The sequence below is a fragment of the Mus pahari genome, chromosome 18 (genome assembly GCF_900095145.1).
Source record: "Mus pahari chromosome 18, PAHARI_EIJ_v1.1, whole genome shotgun sequence".
Classification (NCBI taxonomy): domain Eukaryota; kingdom Metazoa; phylum Chordata; class Mammalia; order Rodentia; family Muridae; genus Mus; species Mus pahari.
Window position 1 is genome coordinate 17,867,411 of NC_034607.1, and position 21,900 is coordinate 17,889,310.

General features: G+C 39.7%; 1 protein-coding gene across 2 annotated transcripts; it reads right to left on the minus strand.

Annotated features, from left to right (window-relative positions):
* Positions 1–872: 872 nt before the first annotated feature.
* Positions 873–14,576, minus strand: Dazl (deleted in azoospermia like). Of its 2 annotated transcripts, XM_021218144.1 has the most exons (11): positions 14,355–14,576; positions 9,596–9,739; positions 9,115–9,206; positions 8,608–8,659; positions 8,249–8,312; positions 8,022–8,161; positions 6,859–6,930; positions 5,641–5,691; positions 4,880–4,993; positions 3,735–3,833; positions 883–2,738 (listed from the first exon to the last, which is right to left on the minus strand). In XM_021218144.1, exons 1-11 carry the CDS (start codon positions 14,355–14,357, stop codon positions 2,676–2,678), a joined length of 894 nt encoding a protein of 297 aa, XP_021073803.1. In that variant the 5' UTR covers positions 14,358–14,576; the 3' UTR covers positions 883–2,675. The 2 variants fall into 2 exon arrangements, with proteins under 2 accessions (XP_021073804.1, XP_021073803.1); XM_021218145.1 differs by lacking the exon at positions 5,641–5,691 and having other exon boundaries at positions 873–2,738; positions 14,355–14,555.
* Between the last annotated feature and the right edge of the window lie 7,324 nt (positions 14,577–21,900).

Below are 21,900 nucleotides of genomic sequence, written 5' to 3' on the forward strand. Positions count from 1 at the left end.
AACTCAAGGAAGACCAACATGTGGATACTTACTTCCTCCCTAGAATAGGGAACAAAATACCCATGGTAGGAGTTACAAAGTTTGGAGCTAAGACAAAAGGATGGACCATCCAGAGACTGCCCTACCTGGGGGTCCATTCCATAATCAGCCACCAAATGCAGACACTATTGCATATGTCAGCAAGATTTTGCTGAAAGCACCCTGATATTATAACTGTCTCTTGTGAGGCCATGCCAGTGCCTGGCAAATATAGAAGTGGATGCCCACAGTCATCTATAGGATGAAACACGGGGCCCCCAATGGAGGAGCTAGAGAAATTACCCAAGGAGCTGAAGGGGTCTGCAACCCTATAGGTGGAACAACAATATGAACTAACCAGTACCCCCAGAGCTCTTGTCTCTAGCTGCATATGTAGCAGAAGATGGCCTAGTCGGCCATCATTAGAAAGAGAGACCCCTTGGTCTTGCAAACTTTATATGCCCCAGTACAGGGGAATGCCAGGGCCAAGAAGTGGGAGAGAGTGGGTAGGGGAGCAGGGCAGGAGGAGGGTATAGGGGACTTTTGGGATAGCATTTGACATGTAAATGAAGAAAATATCTAATAAAAAAAAGTTAAAAAATGTTGCTTTGGTCACAGTGCCTCTTCACAACAATAAAGTAACTAAGACATGTACATATATACTAACATATGTGTATATATAAGTATGTACACATGCATATTTTTGTAGAATGTCTCAAAATGCTTTTTATAAATTAATGTCCTCCTTAGCGAATGCAGCATATTTACAATTTCAATCACAAGGACTTACGCATTGCCATACATTGTTCATCAAGGTATACTATCATTTCTAGAGACATGACAGTAAGTTAGTGATGCTTTTGAAAAAAAAGATTTTATTCATGTATACAAGGATAAGAGGTAATAGGAACATACTTTTAAGTTTAAAATTAATCTTCCATTTTGAAAGGCTCAGTACTTGTCTTTCTCCCTTCTCTTAAATACTTGACTCCAACAAAACAGCAGACAAAAGTTTATTCCCTTACTTTTCTTTAAAGTCATATAGCAACAATTACATTTGTACCTTGGAATTTAGGGTATCATTCATAGTAAGTTGGAGATTTAAACACAGAGTGGTACATGTAAGGACATACACTACAAATACACTGAAGTAAGGGGACAAACTCTAAAAAGAATAAATTTCAGGACACTTTTTAGTTTTCTGGTATACTGATTTGGTGACATAAAAGAATTTTGACTTTAGATGTAGAATGAAGAGTTAAAGATCATTAAGGACAGTTGTGATATGACCCATTGGGTTCCATTAAGTTAGAAAAGTGGAATATCCATGTTTGAGGCAAAGGGCTAATACAAGATAGGCCAACAAGGCATTTTAAAAACTCACGTCCCTGGCAGTTCAGATTGATGTTCAGCCAATAGTTTTGGTTTGCAAAGTACTGTTCCTAAGGTTTATCCCCTGAGATGCTTGTAACTGTTACTTGTCTTATACCAAGGAGCAATCCTGACAGAATAGGATTAAGATTGCAAAAGACTGTGGGTACAAAGGTTCTCTGCATAATGTCCAATGATCTAATGTCCATCTAATCTAAAAACAGATTCACTTTAGCACATTCTTGGGATACATTTATGAAACAAATTTTGTGGTTTAGAAATGTCAAAATTGCCTACTTTGTTTTGGACATATTTTACTTTACAAAGGGAAACACAATAGACTAACAAAACTAAAAAATGTATTTACTCTGTAACAATATTTTGAATGTTTTTATAAAAACAATTTTTTTCAGATACTCTGATTAACTTTTAAGTGACATAAAAAATTTTTCAGCACTCTTTAATACCAGTATTTTGCACAATTTTAAGACAGCCATTGAGTTTAGCATTTTAAGAAAAAAAAAGTGTATTAACTCATTAAGAATAGCTTATACACCTAGTGTTTAGTTTGTCTTGGATTCTTTAAACAAAATTATACCCAGAATTTTAGATATCCTAATTACCATCCCAACCAAATAAATAGGATATATGTTTATGTGTGGATTCTAGATAAAGGGTAAAATATTTTGTATAAATGTTAAGACCCACTGATTGGACTGTTAAGAATCTGTTTTCCTGGGTTTAGATAAGGAAGACTTCAATAAAGCTAACTATATATTGAGTTCCACTGATTAAAAATGCAGTTCTAAAAATTCTGCTTTTGTGGCAAATGTTTAGACAAATAATAAAGTACAATATTGTAAATATTGTAGTGTTCAGGTACCTGTTGAGAAGTGAAATTCTTATAGTCAAACTAACAAAATCCTGACCTTTCAAAATAGGTTTATAAAATTCTTTTCTTGAAAATTAGTACTTGTTTTTGAATTCTTAAAATGCCAATTTCAATTAAAAGTCCTTAAGGTAAATCTTAAAAGTTATTCCTTTCAACTATTTTTCAATTATTTGAAAATTATTTTTTTATCTTTTTTACTTGCAATTATCTTTTCTTTCAACTATATGATGAACACAGAACCAGTTTCTATATAAACATCTAACAGGTTTAACATAAAACTATGCAATCTAATGTAACTTTTACAGAAAGTCTGAGTGATTTATCAAATTTTCTATAATAGCGAAAACTTTTCAGTTTCTTTTAATATTCAAAACCAACAACCTCCTGAGATGAGTTAGCAGAGATGATCGGATTTAAGCACTGCCCGACTTCTTCTGAAGTGATGTACTCTTTTATCCTATAAAAGACAGAAACAGTCATTTTAAATCACTGAAAATTCCGTATTACCACTTCTGGCCTAGGATTGAGACAACCAATGTGTTGTTTTAACTTTGAATAAACGAGGAAGAGATCATCATCTTGTAGAGCTCTGCAACAATAAATGCACCAACTGGTTAGGGTCTATTAAATGATGAACCCAAAAGGGAATCCCTCTGGTGGCTAAGAACACTTATTCTCAGAATATGGGCTGGATTTCCAGCACCCACATTTTAGCTCAGAAACTATTAACATCCTCAGGCACATAGGTAGTGCAGACATACACACAAAAAAGGATCAGTACATACTGAGAGGGGAGGCATGAGAACACACCAAAAATCTCTAGTATTGTTTTTATTAACAACTTCATCTGACAGAAACCATATTGAGAACAGTATGCTATTTTAATCTGAAATCTTTATTTTTGATTAAAAACTAAATCTTGTATATTTAAGGCTCATCTTTAATCTGTAAAGATACTTCATTCCGTATGAGGTAAAGGTTAAGAAAATTGAAAATGTTTTCTCAAGAGGACTGGTTCTAGGAATCCTCTCCCCCATCGATGTAACAACCTTAGGGTTGCCCAAATCTCTTATATAAAATGTGTTTGCATATACATTGAAGATCTTTCTGTATACTTTAAATCTTTCTCATTTTACTACCTAATATGAAAAGTTTTACTGCTTCGAGGGGAAAAACAACAGGAAGTCTATGTTCAGTACAATTTAAAATATCCACATATAATCAGTTGAACTCAAGAATTAAAGATTCATAGACACAGACAGAAGTCTGATATAGACAAATTATTTTCCTTTACATTGTTCTTTACTGAGATATAGTTATAGGAAAGTGAATCCTTAAAAAGAGAAATGGGTTAATAAAATATAATATTCTTTTTTACACAACTAGTTTCATCAGGCCCTTTTCCTATGGACCAGATTCTATTTTTATGAAAGAGTGATTTTTATGTGGCTACCTTGAAGTAGTCATCTTGAGTAACAAGAGAGTTTCTCAGTCTGTTCTCAGGGTTAAACAGACAAGAGACCACTGTCTGTATGCTTCGGTCCACAGATTTCTGCAACATGAAAATTTAAAGACAATTAATTTAATTAACTGCAAATAGCTTTTTAAAAGTATGCTAAACATATCCCACTTATTTTTAGGAAATTCTTTCATAATGTTGAACTCCTGTGATTTTTAAGTATTACTTCTCCTAAGAATACTGGTTTAAAAAGCTGAATTTATTAAAGTATGTTATTTCCCTTGAAGTATTTATTTTTTCTATTACAGAAGTCAGCTTTAATATTTCAAGAAAAAAGTATTCAGAATGAAATGTTATAATTGTATAAGCTACTTTAATCTATTTACACACAGTATGTATGTATGTATGTATGTATGTATGTATGTATGTATGTATGTATGTGTGAAGTTGACTTGTTTTTTGGGAACAGACTTAAGTAACCCTGGGCTTGCCTCAAATTTGCTATGTAGCCAAGGCTGACTTTAAACTTATTTTTCTACCTCTCTAAAGTTGTACATCACTATACCACCTTATTTTTCAAATTTTAAGAATGTGGAACTGTGGATCAAATCAGGTGATATATTACCTTACTGTTCAGTAGTTTTGTTTTTCACTAATGAACACAGGTGAGAAATGTGTCCAATAAAATTTTCTATTATATACATTCCCAACCTATTAACTGCTTCATTCAACCATATGAATTAGAATTTGGAAGTGAGAATATGTTCAATACAAAATAATCATTTTTAAAAAGCCAATGTTGTAGAATACCACAAATGATATATATTACTATTTAGCTAAATAAAAACTATAAATTCACACTAATTGTAGAAACCTGGCCACTGAATTCTGCTAAATCATACTAAACAACAATACCTAAGAAAAAATATAATTAGAAAAGAGGATAAGGCAAGGGAATCAAAAACTCTCAAAGTTTGGAGTGTCATTATTTTGTACATTAATTACAGAGTTTAGTTTCCTAAGTATTGCAGGTTGACTTTCATTTTTAAATTTGGGCAAACAGATCTACTTGTCAAAGAATCATTACTAATAAACATAAATAAAAATATAAAAATCAGTAAACAAAATTAGATGTTTGCCTTTTGTGGGCCATTTCCAGAAGCTGGAGCAGCATCATGAACTGAACATTCATTGGGCAAAATATCAGCTCCTGGATCAACTTCACTGCAGTGGTAGTTAACAGTTGTATAAGCCTATATTAAAATGATGAAAAAGTATAATTAAAGAGAACCATGCATACTAAGTCATCTGTTTTTCAAAATGCTAAGCTATTTAAGAAATGATTTTAAACTGAAAGACTAAAAGTAAGTCTTATTTTTAAAATGTCCTCTGCCAACACTATCAGAATCAAGATTCTAAGAAAAGTATAACATACAGTAACAAAGTATGGGAGAGTTTTCTTGATTATTTTTAAAATATCCAATCTTTATGAAAGTTAACAAAAGCTTTGGTGTTTACAATTAGTATCTTCCTTTATTCCTTTTATAAAGTATTATTAATGGTAAAATTGTCTTGCTCCTATACATTTTCTCTAAATAGTACAGTTAGAGGCAGATTCTAGGAAGAACAAATGCTAATTCTGAATCTAATATTAAAACTACTTTTTGTGGATTATATATCATGCCAACAAGTAACCAAATACATGAAGCAGCCATTAAGCCTGGGCATACAAAAATAATGTGGAAAAAAAAAACAATTTCTTTCTCATGTGTGTATGTAATTGAGGTTAAAATATATACTATAAAATGCAATTAAAATATAAATATATACAATATGGCAAAGAAATATATTAGAAAACACTGTAAGTCTAATAAGAGTATGCTCAGCTAATTCATTTTACCGGAGGTATAACATAACTCCTCTGCTCTCCAGTAGGCCACTGCGGTGGCATCTTAAGAAAAGGAAACAAAGATTACTTAATCACACATTTTCATGAAAGAGGCAATAAGACAATGTGAAAGTACTCGTGCTGACTCAATTTGTTATAAAACAGAACTAAAGGTAGGTACCTTTATGCTTCTGATATCTGTGTACTTCTCATTTTCTTTTATATATAAACCTCACATTTTCTCAGAAGTTGGCATTTAGAAAAATTTAATAAGACAGTGGCTCTTGGAAATTATCACTACAGCTACAGCCATGGGTCATAAACATGGTCACATCTATTGGAAGAAATTTATGGAACTACTATTTCACAGCATCCATCCCAATTAAACACTATCAGATTCGGGATGCTCTAAGAACTGGGTAATATTTTTATTTCAACCTACCCTATAAAAATTTATAAAAATCAGCCTGAATTTTCAGGTATTTGACAGCAGTGAAAGAATGCATACTGAAATAACAAAAAATACTGAATCTCTAAATAATATTGATGCCTGAATTATAGATTACTTCTACTTTCCTTTTATTTTAAATCAATATTATGTGGCAATTTTATATAAACACAGACTACACTAATATCCCAAATTATTTTTCTTTCCCTTAAGTTATCTGATGATTCAAATCCCTCCCTTTAGGGCTCAGGGAAGCCTGGGGAAGAAGCAGATAAGAGTGTAAGAATTGGAGGGGATGGAGGACACCAAGAAAACAAGGCCTTCTAAATCAACATGATCAAAGTTCACATGAATTCACAGGGATGGATGCAGCATACACAGGGCCTGCACAAACATGCACTATGTCCTATGCATAGACATTATGGCTTCCAATTTAGTATTTTTATGAGATTTATGAGTTTGTGAATGAATCTCTAATTTTTGTACCTTCTCTTGGGCTCTTTTCCTTCCATTTGTTTTGTTTAATTCTGATGCATTAGTTTTTGCTTTGATTTTATTATCCCTTACATAATACTGTAAGCAAGCCCCAATTAAGTGCTTTCTTTTATAAGAATTGCTGTGGCCATTATGTTTCTTCACAGCAATAGAACACTAAGACACCTTAGAAACCTGTTTATAAGGAGTTGGTAAGAATGGGATGGAAGTGGGGGGTTGGGAGGACTACAAGGGGAAACCATAGTCAGGATATGTGAGAAAAAAAATTTCAGTAAGATAAAAACTACCTGATAGTTATAAACAGGCAGCTGATATCCAGTGATGACCTGAACTGGTGAACTTGGATAAGAAGGATATGCCTAAGAGTAAAGTACACAGGAAAAAAAAGAATAAAATTATTTGAGAAAGTAAATCAATTCACGATAAAACAAAAATACAATTTTTTCTTTTCATATATATAGCAATAATATAACTAGAAATATAGGTGCTAAATAAATGATTGGTTTTATGAAGAAAGTATTTTTCAAATGATAACCTATTAGGCAGGCAGGAAGAAAAGACAATGTTAATTGACTGCTTTTCCAAGCCAATAACTCCCTTAGGATGTCATTGTACACTGATTATCTAGTTCTAGCAGAGGAGTTAAATTAATTTATCTTCTATTCTTTTATAAAAACACTTCTGCACAGTATTATTAACAGCAACATTAGCAGATAATCTCTAATATCCCTCTGGTATTTATGATTTTCTTCTGTATTTAATTTCTAAAAGTTAAGGGAATTATAATCTGAAACTAGAAAAAAGGATAAATCAGTGTTTCCTATACTTGTATATTGAATGAAAGCAAGGTCACATATGGACACCTTGTATCAGTTAGGAATAAGTGATTTTCTTCTAAGTCATACAACAGCAAGAAAAGTAAGATAAGATACCAACTATATTCCACACATATAAATATATAAGATTTTACTATTATCTTTTTCTTTTCTGGCAAAAGTCTCTCAAATTGAAAAAGTAAAATGTACCAATGTATCTATACATAGTAAGCATGGAAATTTAAGTGTTAGACAATTACAGACAAATTAAAAAAAAACTAACAATTCTAGAACCAAAATAAACCCAGATGTCAACAACTTACATGAGGAAGCATTTGAAAAGCACTGCAAGTACAACATAAAGTAACTGATGGGCTTCGGGAAGGTATCAACTAAGAGAACTTACAAAACTATTTTCTAATACTTAAAAACATTTTCAAATTTAACTTTTTTTCAGAGAAGCCATTTCAGTTTAGCATAAAAAGCACTAAAAATGAGAATAATAACAAAATCCCAATACTTGAAGTATTCCAATAAAGAATGAGTGTGTTATCATTTAACATCCCAACTGTGCATAAATTTCAGAACTTAAAAAAGACTATTGAATATAAGAAAAAAATACAGGCAGCTTTTACCTGAACATACTGAGTGATAGGATTCATCATGGTTGGAGGCTGCATGTATGTCTCAGCATTTGGACTACTCCAAACACTCTGGAATTGTGGTGGAGGAGGAGGATTAAAAATCAAAGGACGTGGCTGCACATGATAAGTACCTTTAAAAAAGTAAAAAGAACAAAAGTTACATTGAGTTCTCTGAAAACCTAAGCAGTTTCATCAAGAAAACTTCTGGTTTTACTCACATAAATTTTGTTTCCTGATTGCAGGGCCCAGTTTCAGCTTTTTACCATGGAAATTTATCTGTGACTAAAAATAGTAACACATAATAATTTTAATCTTTCATTTCTAAGACTTTGGCAAACACTATTGTGCTTAGCCTTACTTTAGCCAAAGTGTCACAATGCATCAAATCCCTTTTCTAATCTGATAAAGCTAGAGGCCTCCAAGCAAGCATGTTCTGACAAGTTACATAAAATTACATTTTGATCTTAAACAGAAAGGAAGCCTATTTTCTCTGTATTTCATGTAAGATTGAAGATCCAGGACTTACTCAACACTAAAGCATAGCTAAAGAAGAGTTTTACAAAAGACTGTTACTTACTTCTACTATCTTCTGCACATCCACGTCATTATAAAATGAGACAAATCCATAGCTAGAAAAACAAATGAAATACAAAATCGTAACTACATAGTACCATGGTTTAGACCTAACATCCCATGTAACAGAAAATGATAATAAAAGATCAACATATTGTGATAAATATACTGAAACACACAGATCCTCTATAATACCAGTTTTCTTAGTAATGTCAGAATGTGATAATATTAACACTCATTAACAAATGTTTATTATTTAAGGCAAGACAACTACAATTTAAGATAGTATGGAATGTGTCAAGAAATAACTATTTTAATCCATTTGTGCAAAATAGAAAATATTGAAATACAAGCACTAGCAAAAGAACTGATTTTTAAAAAAAAAACACTCTGTCCACAAATTATTAAAAGCAACAATTTCAGTAGTTCACTTGCCCATTTTAAGTCTTGTCTGACATCTCTCTGGCCATACTTAGTTCTATAAATAGTAGCTTGAAGTATGTTTACATACCCCTTCGACACACCAGTTCGATCAGTGATTATCTTCACTTCTTTTACTGAGCCATATCTGGCAAAGAAACTCCTGATTTCGGTTTCATCCATCTATGGAAAAGAATTGAATTTCAAGAGTAAAAATTAAGCATTCAAAACTTACAATTGTAAAAAAGATATTTGATTATGTGAAAGTCAATCTCTAGTATTCGCAAACTATTCCATTTTGTTGAGTATATTTTTAATTTCTATGTATTAAAACCAAACCTGCATAAAATTTAGAACAACAGAAAATCCTTTTAGGTCTACACATAAGCTCCCAATGTCCACAACACTTTAAATATTTAAAATTATTGAGCTAGCTCTCAACTATGTTGCCCAGGTGCCTCTTGAAACTCCTGGGCTCAAGCACTCCTCCCACCTCTTCCTACCCCAACACCAACATGAAACTGTGGCTTCAGAATTTCATTAAAAGTTTGAATGAAATATGAATACAATACCCTAACATCAATTCCTCCAACAAAAACGGTGTTTGGCATGATTTTGCCTTCTGGCAAAACATATCCTTGACTGGTTGCTGATGAAGACTGAGTACTGGCCTCCCTGGAGACAGCTGAATTTGGAGCCTCAGAAGTTGTGGCAGACTGAAATTTGTAAAATAGACAATTTAAAATATATATATATATATATATATATATATATGCACACACATATAGACAAACATGACCAATTATGCAAAACCCTTTTGTACTTAACCTAAATTAGCTAGCAATAGTGTAGTTTAGCTTCAGGACTTAAAGCAATTAGAGAACTGACATGGAAATTAAATAAAAGGGTAGTACTTTCAGAAATATCCTCCTTACTGTTAACATTTTTAAAACAAGTATGGTGGTTTGAATTAAGAATGGCACCTATAGGCTTACAGAATGAATGCTTGGGTCACCATTTGAAAAAATTAGGCGGTATGGTCTTGTTGGAATAAGTATGATACTGGAAATGGGTCTCAGAAGGCCAAGCCAGGCCCAGAGGCTCTCTTCCTATTGCCTGTGGAGCTGGGTGTAAAACTCTTAGCTCTCTCTCCACTATGATGTCCACCTGTATGTGCCATGCTTTGGCCATGTTGATAATGAACTATGCTCTGAAACTGAAAGCAAGACCCACTATGGTTATGGTATCTTTTCACAGCAACAGAACACTAACACAACACATTTTTAAAACATGTATAAACTTTTTGTCTGCTTGTATGTATGTGCACCATGTGTGTGCTAGTGCCTGCAGAAGCCAGGGGAAGCTGGATCTCCTGGAACTGAAATTAGAACTGTGAACTGTCACAAGGCTCCCCTGTAAGAGTAGCAAAAGTGCTGTTAACAACTGATCCATCTCTGCCCTATTCATGTCACCTTTTACACTATATTGTGGAAAAATGCCCACTTTACAGTTTATGAAAAGATTTTATTTGACGAACTTGGTAAAAAGTTCTGTGAAGAATAAAACCATTGTGGAACTACTACTAAATTTCCATTTTACTGGGTATCTTAAATCAAAAGCATAGTAAGAACCCAAAGTAAACAACACAGCTGTTCAATACCCCAAACAAAAAAGTATCAAACTCTTAAATCAATTTTTTTCCTTGCCTTTCTAGTATCAAATTAATATAAATTCTATAACCTTAACACGCCCATATTAATGTGACTGATTTTAGAAGTAAATGAATTATGAGAAATTACTGACACATCACAGGTTCCTATTCCCTAATACTATTGTGTTCAAAGCATGTTTTGAAATAGCTCTTTGTTTCTTGACTAACACCATATAAGCTCCATTGCCAATTCATACAGTAGATTCTTAAGTGATTAACATGATTTTGCTAAAGAACTTAATGGGAATGTGTGTATATAGAAGAGGTAACAACAAAAATGGACTTAGTCAAATACCTAGATTTATGTCTCTAAAATTTTTTAAAAAGATTTATATATTTATTATACACTGCTGCTGTCTTCAGACACACCAGAAGAGGACATCAGATCTCATTACAGATGGTTGCGAGCCACCATGTGGTTGCTGGGATTTGAACTCAGGACCTCTGGAAGAGCAGTCATTCCTCCTAATCGCTGAGCCATTTCTCCAGCCCCTTATGTCTCTAAATTATGAGCAGCATATTTGCCAGAGTGTTATCTCTGGTAGGTTACTTTGAGAAGGACTAATTGGTGAACTCATTTTATAAAGAATAAGGTAGTATGCTAATAAGAGTTAAGTATCCTGTATTTAAACTTATTTTCAATGGAGTTAGAAAAAGTTTTTCCCTCCAAATTTTACTATCTTGGCTGACTTTATTAACTGGATGGAATTTTAGTAAACTATTATGTCACACCCACTCAAAATCCACTTATGAAACTGACAATGATACTGAGCATTAAGGGAAAGCTAGTATACATAACTTGTTTATATGTATGTATACATGTCAAGAAGCTAAAAAATGTTCATTTGTTTTTAAAAGATTAACTTCATAAAAATTTTAGAAATGAAAAATTGTCAAATCTGTTTTTGTTTTTATCTACTTAAGTCCTTATTTGCTGTTTTATATTACTATTTGAGAACTACCTTATTTCTTTGAACAGTAAATCCCCTTTCACGACAATGAAATGGCAGGCAGCAAAATTATTAAATTTTTTCCTTCTTTTACTATGTTATGATTTAAGTTTAATCCAAAACGGAAATACTACATATGCTATTCATCTTGGACTATCTAGAACCTGACTAGATTTGATTTACTAATAGAAAATCTATCCATCTCTACTCAATTTCTTATTCAAAAATAAACTCAAAACATAAAACAATAGTTCTGTAATTTTTATAGGACTCCACCTCTCAATTTCTCCTTGTATTGATGACCTTAGGATATATTTTAATTTGATAATCCTTTTTACTGCTGTCTATACCACAATACATGGATGCATTTCAACTTAGAAGTACAATATTTTACCAGTTAACCAGAGTATAAGTTATAATGCACTGATTCTCAGTACTGCAGGGGTACTTATGTCTAGGAACATTTCTGGATGTCACCAGTGAGGTAAACTTCTGGCATCTGGTAGGCAGCCAGGGATATTTCCATAGCAAATGATTCCCATAACAATGTGTTAGTAGGACCAAAACCTGAATAGGGATATGATGAAAAATCCTTTTATGGCACTTCTAGAACTGAAGAGGCAAATAACTGTTGGGAAGAACTTGCTTTCCATTGTTCAAAATCTTGGTTTCCTTCCTTAAAAATTAGGAAGAAAAAAAAAAACCCTTAAATGTCTAATTGTATTCTTTATACAAAAGTAAAATGGACGTTTGAGAAAAGTTTAACAAGGAGGAAAATAAAGCATTAAATATTATAGGATGCTTTTTACCTGCTTCATCGGAGTAAATATTAAATCTGTCTTATCTTAATAGTGTGTTATGTATTAAAGAAGGCACACCATATCCTAGTCCTTATCCAGTAGGTGGCACTCAAAACCAAGAAAGCAAAGAACTCCATTTTAATAAGACCTAATCCCTACTGTATGCTTAATAAGTAAAACACCCACAACTGATAGATGCTTTACTTTTAAAATATGACTAAAACCACTCTACAACCAAATACTTGTCAGTTTGATGTTCAAGAAAGTGTAATTTTATACTTAAGAGATAGGGTCTTATTATGTAACTCTGGCTTGGCCAGAAAACTTGCTATGTAGACCAGGCTGGCTTCAAACTCATGCCGCTATTTCTTAAGTACAATTATTTATTTTAAATGACGTCTTATGTTGCCAGAGTTGACCTGAACTTCTAAAGCGCTCAAGTGATCCTCCTGCCTTGGCATCTGGCCCCTGCTGCCCCCAATACTTGAAAATTTCCACACACCTAAATGCCCACTACTGACCCTGGTGGGAAAGTATTTTACCCATCAATGGACTAAAATAGCATACTGAAAACTGTATTAAAGACATATTAATTATACCTCCAAATAAGCTATAAGAAATATTAGAATACCAGCAATTAACCAGCACACAAAAACTTGCCTATTTTGTACAGTAACATTCTTCATTATATTGGAAAATCCACATATCAAATATAGCTAGAAGCTGAGAATACTGTTATTAAAGATTTCAGGATTAACACTTTTTGGAATTAATTAAATCACTATGCTAAGCAAATTCCCATGTATGTTACAAATACTGGCCAAGATAAAGTCTGCAGTCATCAAACTTTTAACCCTAATGTAGTGAGAAAACTGTCCAATTTTGTGCGATTTATATTATTGTGATAGACAATTACCTATTTCACATTATAAATGCTTAATTTAAACTTCAACTTAATTTAACATCGGTCATAAATTGTATACATTTCTTCCTTTACCTCGAAAACGGAAAAAAATGATAAACGAATATGCAACACCTAACGGATTTGTGACTAAATGGCTACCGACGTTTGTTTCCAGTAGCCCAAGCAAGCCTGGAGCCGCCAGCCTCCTGGCGGTGGCGTCGGGGATGCAGCAGAGCTGTCCCTTCCCTCTTTCCGCGACCCCCGGCCCTGCCCGGCTCAGGCCTCTGGCTCCTCCCCCTGCCCACGCACGCCCAGCTCCCGCAAAGCCGCCTCCACCCCACCCACAGGCACCACGGGCAACGGGGCCGCGCCAATGGCGGCCGGCGCAGGTCCCGCCCTCAGCCTCCGGATAACCACGCTCGCCTCGCCTGGGGGGGGGGGTGTCCCGCTCGACGCGGCTGCCAAGCCGCCAGGCCGCAGGCCCCGGCGCCACCTAGCGGAGGCGACCATCCGCGCCGCCCCGGAAGCCGGGGCGCTCGTGCCTAGGAGCTGGGCCGCGGCGGGCCTCGCCCAAAGCCTCTCTACTCCTGCCCGCACCGCGGCCCCGGAGGCGGGAAAGGACCGTCACGTGACGCCCAGGCCGTGCACGTGGCCCAGCCCGGGGCAGCCCGAGGTCCCCAGGGCCGCGCCCGCCATCTCCCCTGAGGCCCGGCCCCTCGGTAGGCCGCAAAGGCAGCAAGGCCGCGACTCTCGCCCTCCAGGCCTCACCCTGGGGGCTGTCCGGTGGGTGGGGGGGGACCCAGAACCGGAAATATGAAGGGACCGCCATGTTTGTCCTCTCCCCACTTCTTTGCGCTACCCCGGGGGCTGAGGGGAGAAAAAGCCGACTTTTAACCTCCGTGTAAGAAGCTGCGGCCTCCGGCTGGTCTTGCACTGCCACCCCGGGGGGCGCTGCCCTCGACTCACCATGATGGCGGCCGGACTTCGGGTGGTAAAACCTCGAAGGTGGAGCAGAAGCCACACGGGGGTGGCTGAGGTGGTTGCCTGGCCGGCCAACGGGCGAGGCGGCGGTGGAAGGCGAAGCCGTGGGCCGAGGGGCCACGGACACACAGCGGAGCCCGAAGCGAGCGTGCCGAGGGTCGCCGAGTCACTGAGGCGTGGGCTGCGCGCCCCGCCGGGGATGACTGTGCGTGGCTGGCCTCGTGACGCGCTCCAGCCAATAGGCGGCGGCGCTCGGGCCTCGCAGGAGGGGGGCCGGGGGACCCACGTCGCCCACGGAGTGCGTGAGGGGTGCGCATGGAGCATGCGCGATGGCTACCGACCCGAAGGGGCTTGGTGTGGGGGTGGGGGGCGGCTCGACTGCCGAGCTAGGCCCCGAGCCCCACTGACAGGCAGACAGACAGACGGACACTCCCCAGCTCCCCCACGAGTGTCCGAAACCCCTTTGAAGTGAAGCCCTGGGCAGGACGGGTGCTCAGAGTTGTGTCAGGAAAGCATTTTTTTTTTTTTTAATTCAAGTCATTACCTCAAAATGGCGCCTCGAAGGCGTAGCGTCAGCCCGTCCGCAAAGCTCGGCGGCCGAATTCGCAATTTACAAAAATGCCCGCAGAAATAGAAAATAATAACGGGGCGGCGTCCAGAGAGCCTGGCCGGACCGTCCCCTCGACCCCCTTTTCTCAGCCACACTGAGAAGGTGGAGTCCCCGGGTGCATGTGGAAGGCGCGCCTCACGCCTCCCGGGCCGGGCCGTCAGCGGTCGGGACTTAGGTTTTTCTGACCCCCCCTTTTAAATAAACGCCCGAATTATCCGGTACCAAGGACACCGCGGTGACCACACGAGAGAAGAGCCCTCCCGCCAGTGGAACTTAGGTTGCAGGGCGAGCGTTTCCCTTGTAGGCTGTCCAGAAACAAGCTAGGCCGGCGGAGAGAATTCTAGAACATTCTCAAGGTCGGAGAAACGGGGGCCTTCCTACCTACGGCAGAGCCGAGCTGGGAGCCGAAGGGTGCTGGGTGGAGATAATCTTACATGGCAGAACCCCCTAGCGCCTATACCGTCCCGACTACCTTTTGTACAGATGAAAAGTATTACAGCCTTTTTATTTTTTTTAAAGCTGCCAAAACGACTTAAGATTGTCATTAACGATGCGGCAATGACGGATAAACTAATAATAAACTAATAAATAAAAATAAGGTAAATAAGGGTAGATGCGCCTATTTGAAAAGGGGGAAATCCCAAAATTCCCGAAACTAACAATAAGCTTGAAACGACAGCGGCGAAGCTGCGACTCTCCGCCGGCCTTCGGTAAGGTGGCTACGGTGGTGGTGTGACCAGTCTCACCAAGGGCCTGGGCTGTCCTCACGTTAGCGTAGAGAAAAAGCACTACAGACACCCGGAATGGTGGGTTAATGAGCCGGGGATGGATGGCTCTAACCGCCATGGCCGCAGGCCTTCCTGCGTGGGCTGGGTGGGGAGAGCCGAACCGGGTGCAGCCCGATCTGGAGCTGAGCCCGGTGCAGCTCACCGGTGTTCTGGCCAGGCGTCAATCCTAAGGAAACGCACGGACGTGAAGGGGACCGGGAGCACCGTGCGGACGAGAGCGAAACCAAAATCACCTAACTCTCGTTGGAACTTGACCTTCCATTCCTGCGCTCTCCAGGTTGGGCCTTTATACTTATGACACGTTTGTTAACTGGGATCTCGAAAGCAAGAGACAGGTTTCCCCAGCTCACTATCCCCTTCCCTGCAAAAGATTCTTAGGCAAGGCCTTTCTTAAACTTAGCTCGGAAGGAGGAAACAAAGGCCAATCTGGAGAGACAGTCAGGGGCAGGGGTCCTCTGAGAAAAGGACTTTAAAAAGAGAACCCTCCCGGAAGTGGGGCCTAGAGACGTGGTCTCCTAATCCCAGCTGCTTGGGAGGAGAGGCTGAGGCAAAGAAGACTAAAAGTTCAAGGCTGCCCTGAGGGTTTAGTGACACTGTCTCAACATAAAAAGCAAAGAGAGGACTGTGCAGAGGGGGGTCACCCAGGACAGAGCGCCTGCCTAGCATGTTCGTGAAGGATGCCCTGGCTTTAATGCCCGGACACACTCGCTCTGTTTCTGTCTCTCTCTAACACACACACACACACACACACACACACACACACACACACACACAAGATTATAAAGCATTTACCGTGAATAGGAATGGCATGTTTGGGTTGTATGAACTTTTTTTCTTTTTCTGTCTCTGTCTTTGGTCTTTCAAGACAGGCTTGCTCTGTGTAGCCCTGGAATTCTCTCTGTAGACCCGGCTGGCCTCGAACTTTCAGAGACCCACTTGCCTCTGCCTCCTGAGGGCCCACCACTCCCGACTCTTCTACTGCTTTAACATACACTTTAAATAGAAAGCTAACAAATATCTTCCCTCTTAAAGAATTCAAAGGCCTCAGGGTGTTTTATCAGTAAACTCCTCGCCGGGTTTTCAGGTTCCTTCTGTGAGCCTCCTGTAAGTCAGTGGTTGTGGTTTTAAGACCGACCCACACGGAGAAACATTGCGATCTCCATTTTACCTCCCGCTCTCCTGGTCCCTCGCAGTTTGGTTTTCCTGTTCCATTTCCCCTTTATCTCTCCATCATAATACACCCTATTCCCCCTTTCCTGCACGATCCCATTCTCCACCCTGGACCCTTACTGAGTACTTAACCTGTGTGGTTATCTGTATTGTAGCAAACTTATCAAAAAATTCTTAAAGCATATAAAAGCTAGTATCTATATATAAGAGAAAACATGTGATTTTTTATTTTGAAGTCTGGGTTGCCTCACACGGGATAATTTTTTATAGTTCCATCGATTTACCTGCAAACTTGGTTTTTCTTAATAGGTGACTAATAAATAGCCCATTGTGCTTCACAGACGTTTGTGTTTCTTCTTTTGAGAATTCTCTGATTAATTCTAGATCTCAGTTTTTAGTTGAGTTTTGTTTCTTCACGATTAGGTTGTTCCGTTCTTTATACATTCTAGATATTAACCTATGGTGTAGGCTGCCGATTTGCCTAAAGGATGCTGCCCTTTGCGGTAAGCAGGTTCTCACCTTGATGAGGTCTCATGAATTTTGGTCTTCATGCCTGTGGTATTAGTGTTCTAGTCAGAAAGTCCTTTCCTGTGCCAAAGAATCGGGCTTGTTTCCTCCACTGAGGAGGTTTTACTCAGTGTGCAGGAAGGCTTTTTAGTAGTGAGATAGTCATATAGAAAGAGCTCACTCTTCTTATTCCCCTTTAAAAAGTATATATAAATTAAAATTTAAAAAATTTAAAACTCATGTTAATTGTCCCAAATAAATGTTCAGGATCCATCTCTCTTTGTTTAACTTACATGTCTACATATTTTAATTGTATTAGTGTGTGTGTGTGTGTGTGTGTGTGTGTGTGTGTGTGTGTGCGCGCGCGCGCGCGTGCACATGCACGTGCGTGTGGTTGTGTATGCATGTGCACACACGCTCCCACTTAACCACTTTTTTTGTTTCTTAAAAATTTGAGCACTTATAAGTCTACTTGGGAGGCAGAGGCAGGCAGACTTCTGAGTTCGAGACCAGCTTGGTCTACAGAGTGAGTTCCAGGACAGCCAGGGCTACACAGAGAAACCCTGTCTCGGAAGAAAACAAAAAACAAAAAAAAACAAAAAACTCCACAAACCATTAAAATGACAAAAACTACCTTGGTTATTGTCTGATGTTACAGTGGGATTGGAAGTTTAATGGATGTCTCCATTTTTGTTGTATTCACCCCCATGATCTAGTGAGCCCACGTCCTATCAGGGCATAAGTCCCTGTGGAGTTCACATATCTCACAGATTAAATGTGGACTATTATACCTTTCCCTTTAAAAAAAGGATACTTTATTTGGGTTAGCGTGGACATAGGAGACTGTACCTACAGCCTTGGCAGCTAGCAAAACAAGAAACGGAGGAAGGAACTCCATGGTCTCAGATCAAGGAAAAGGAGTTTATATGTTGCTGTTAGCATTGCCAGAATCATAGCATGAGGTCTTTCTCAGGGTTGCAAGAGAGATAAGAGAAAAAGAAATGAAGGTGCTTTTAAAAACTCCAAAGTTTGTTCCCAGGTGGAGAGGACCGTTCTGAACTTCAGTAAGCAATGTTACCAGCCCAGCTGGAGGATGGCCAATGATGCTGCTGTATCCTTTCTCCCCGACACAGAGTCGGGGGGCTAGCTTTCACCTTTGTGTCCTTTTTATGGTAGTTGGTTTTCCTAAAGACGTCTCTGTATGATGAGATAAATAACAATAGCTTAAGCTGGATCTGGCTCACTGGTTAACTATCCTTCAGGGCACAGCACCTTTACCTCTCGGGCTGTTTCATTCTCTTCCTTGTCACAGTCAGGAGGCTAGCCTGTCCCAAGACCAGTTACTGTGACACGGACATGCTTGAGTCTGAAATGGGAGGGCCAAACCCCATCTCCCGGATGGCCGCTCGGTGAACTCCGACAGCACAGGGCCGTTTGCCAAAGTCACTTAGTACTTGGGAGTCCTCTGCTCTTGATGTCACTGCTTTTACCTTAGCAGCTCCTGGTCGGTGCCGTAGCAGATGGTATTTTACTGTGCCACACCTGGAATGATTAAAGAACGTCAGCAACCGTATGAACCAGAAGTGTCTTTTTGTTCTGGGCAGGATTAAGTTAGGGGAGGGGGGGGGAGGAAGAGGTCTCAGACCTCAATTGCACATTATGTGTCAAAGAGATGAAAGAGTCATCAGTTTGTCCACGGGGAACAGTTAGGCAGAGTGTGAGGATAGTTGAATAGGGCACAGGCTCACTAGCGGACTAATATCACAGAGAGCTTAGGAGTGGGGTTAGAAGTTTGAGCTGTGATGCAGAAGTGAAGGAACAAAGCAAAGGTCAGGAGTGGAGGTGAAAGGAGATGTGAGGTAGGAATCTCAGCATTTGCTGTTTCGTCTGATGAAGCCCTTTAAGCCAGTGAGGATTTGGAAATGGAAAATATTCAGTCCAGGTCCGGTTGTGGCTGTTGCCTAAGTGATGTTGGGGCCAGATCTGAACCGAGAGCTACGTAAGAATTAGGGGGGGGTCTGAAGCTGGATAGACCTAAAGTTTTGAAGTTTGATCTCAGGCACACCAAAGGGTGTTCTCGGGCACAGACAATTTGGAACCCATTTCAGAAGGTCAATGAAAAAGGAGGAGAACATTCATTCCCCAAGTTGTCACCTGGGTTCAGGAGCAAGCATGAATTGCAGGAGATGGTGGTCTGTGGACTTCAGGTACACAAACAAACAGCCAAGAGCCTCTGTTCTGGATAGATGGAGAGATGGGTTATACAAAGAACCCAAGCCCCATTTATGTGGCATGCCAATAACACCCCAGAATGGGGCTTGCACCACTTATGTAGGCAAAGGCCCCCAAGGCCCAGAGGTTTCCAGTTGCAACAGGCAGCTGTTCAGTTTAAAGTAAGCCAAGTAAACCACACTCTCAATGGGTGGGTATCAGGAAAGGGAGGGAGATGGAGAAGGAGAGAGGGAAACGACTGCTAGGCGAGTGGGACACAGGAGCCCTAAACCCCCTCTTGGGTTTTCAATACCAAATGTTAGGTGGGGACAGAAGGAGGCAACATGAAAGTACAGCGAAGGGCCCACCTCAACGGAAGTAGGTCGTCATTCATCACAACAGGAAAGGGTCTCTCCACGGGAGCGGGGAGACTTACAGGGTTTTATAGGGCAGAGAGGGAACTTTGGACGCGGAAGCGTACATCCGTTCCTCTGCATCTTGAACTTGTAAATGCCAGTGCAGATTGAGATGTTGACCTTCTTATCAGGGGCTTCCGGGATCGTGACTGCGTTCAGATGCTATCAGCTTGTCGACCCTTCTGTCTGGAGCTTCTCAGCTCCTCTGAGGCGCTTAGATCGTTAACCCTTCCCTAACCCTGGAGATAAAGGGGCCAGGATTTCACCAGTGGAAACAGTCCAGTATTTCACCACTGTGGAAATGTTGCCGGTCCAGTCACGGCTGTGGTTTCTGGGCTTTGCACTTAGATAGGACTACCACATGCTTGGCTTGCTCCGTGCCTTCTGACACTGAGAGTCGCTTGTCAGGGATGAGCTCAAACACTCCAGGTCCTGTGTCCAAAGTGCATCATGTCTCCAGCAGCAGGGCGTCCTGTGTCCAAAGTGCATCATGTCTCCAGCAGCAGGGCCTTATCTTCAAATTCTGGGAGCAACCAAAGGCAATCCCAATGGCCTGTATGGTCTTAGAGGTGTCTTGGCTTCGCTGACTGAAAACTTGAGAAAACATTTCTCAGGCATGGCACTGAGGTTTTTGTTAGATGTTCCATGGCTCTTAGGGGGAGCATTATCATCCCAAGGTTGCTAATATTTTCTTCACTTTTACAAAAACTTTATTTAAACCGTGGAAAACAATTGTAAAGGTAAAAATTGGCAGCAAGCGTTTCAATGTGGCAAGGTTAGCAGCATAATTCATATAAGCTCAGAAGCAAATGTCTATATTGCTTCCTTCTCTGGCAGGGACTAGTAACAGAAGAAATAAGGCTGACACTTTATGATTTTATTATATATGTAAATGTTGGAAATATTTTATATTAAATTATTAATTTAATTGAAATTAATTTTATTTAATTGATGAATAAAATTAAAAATAATTTTCATCATCAGTAGCTCTGGTTGGCTTTTGAATAGTATAATTTAGGCATATACTCAAATGCACACATAGCATTGGCTTCTGTCCACATTCTATTGCCCAGTCAGACCTCCACAGCCTAGATCATAGAAATAGACATTTCAATATCTATAACGAGCTGAATAAATCCTCAGTTCATGCTGCTCAAAAAATAATTAGTATTAAACACAATGCCTTCTTGACACCACTGTCCCACCAAGCAAACCCAAAGTGTGGCTGCATTGCTCCTGGTCCCTTAAGATCTGTGGGCCATCGGGGCATCTGCAATGACTGCTGCTCTCTTGACATCCTATGGGGAAGAGTCCATACACTTCTTTCCACTGTAAACCAGGCATCCAGTGTTGCTGCCTGGGGCAGTGTTTCTGTGCAGGTCATGGAAGTGAGTGTGTACAAAGACAACAGAACAGTTTACAAACACCATGCTTGGTATTTGCATCAAGGGTCAGGCTGCCAGGTGCAGTAAATGGTGCAGCAGGCCAGGCTTGGCACACTGGCAGTGGGGGATTCGGTGGGGGTGATCCAAGCACAGTGCCCCCAGCATGGGCCACTGAGTGCCATCAGCTACCTGGCCAACACATGTCCTGTCTCATCTGTGATGCAGGCGGACTCATTCACAAGGTACTTGTCCTGGTCTTGCAGCTCCTGCTCTGGCTCCTCCTCTGGCTGGTCCTGGGTGTTCTTCCCATTGTAGATGTTGTGTGCTATATACCAGTCTGTGGGCAACAGCCAGAGCCCAGGTGTTTCCTTCCTCATGTGCTATCTCAGAGACTCTTATATTTGTGTGTGTGTGTGTGTGTGTGCACACACGTGTGCACATGTG

Excerpts from the sequence above, each read along its gene's own strand:
- Dazl (XM_021218144.1), bottom strand. Across the intron at positions 8,162-8,248 it reads AATCAGGAAACAAAATTTAT|GTACTTATCATGTGCAGCCA; the intron begins GTGAGTAAAACC and ends ACTTTTTTAAAG. Across the intron at positions 2,739-3,734 it reads CTCAAGATGACTACTTCAAG|GATAAAAGAGTACATCACTT; the intron begins GTAGCCACATAA and ends TGTCTTTTATAG.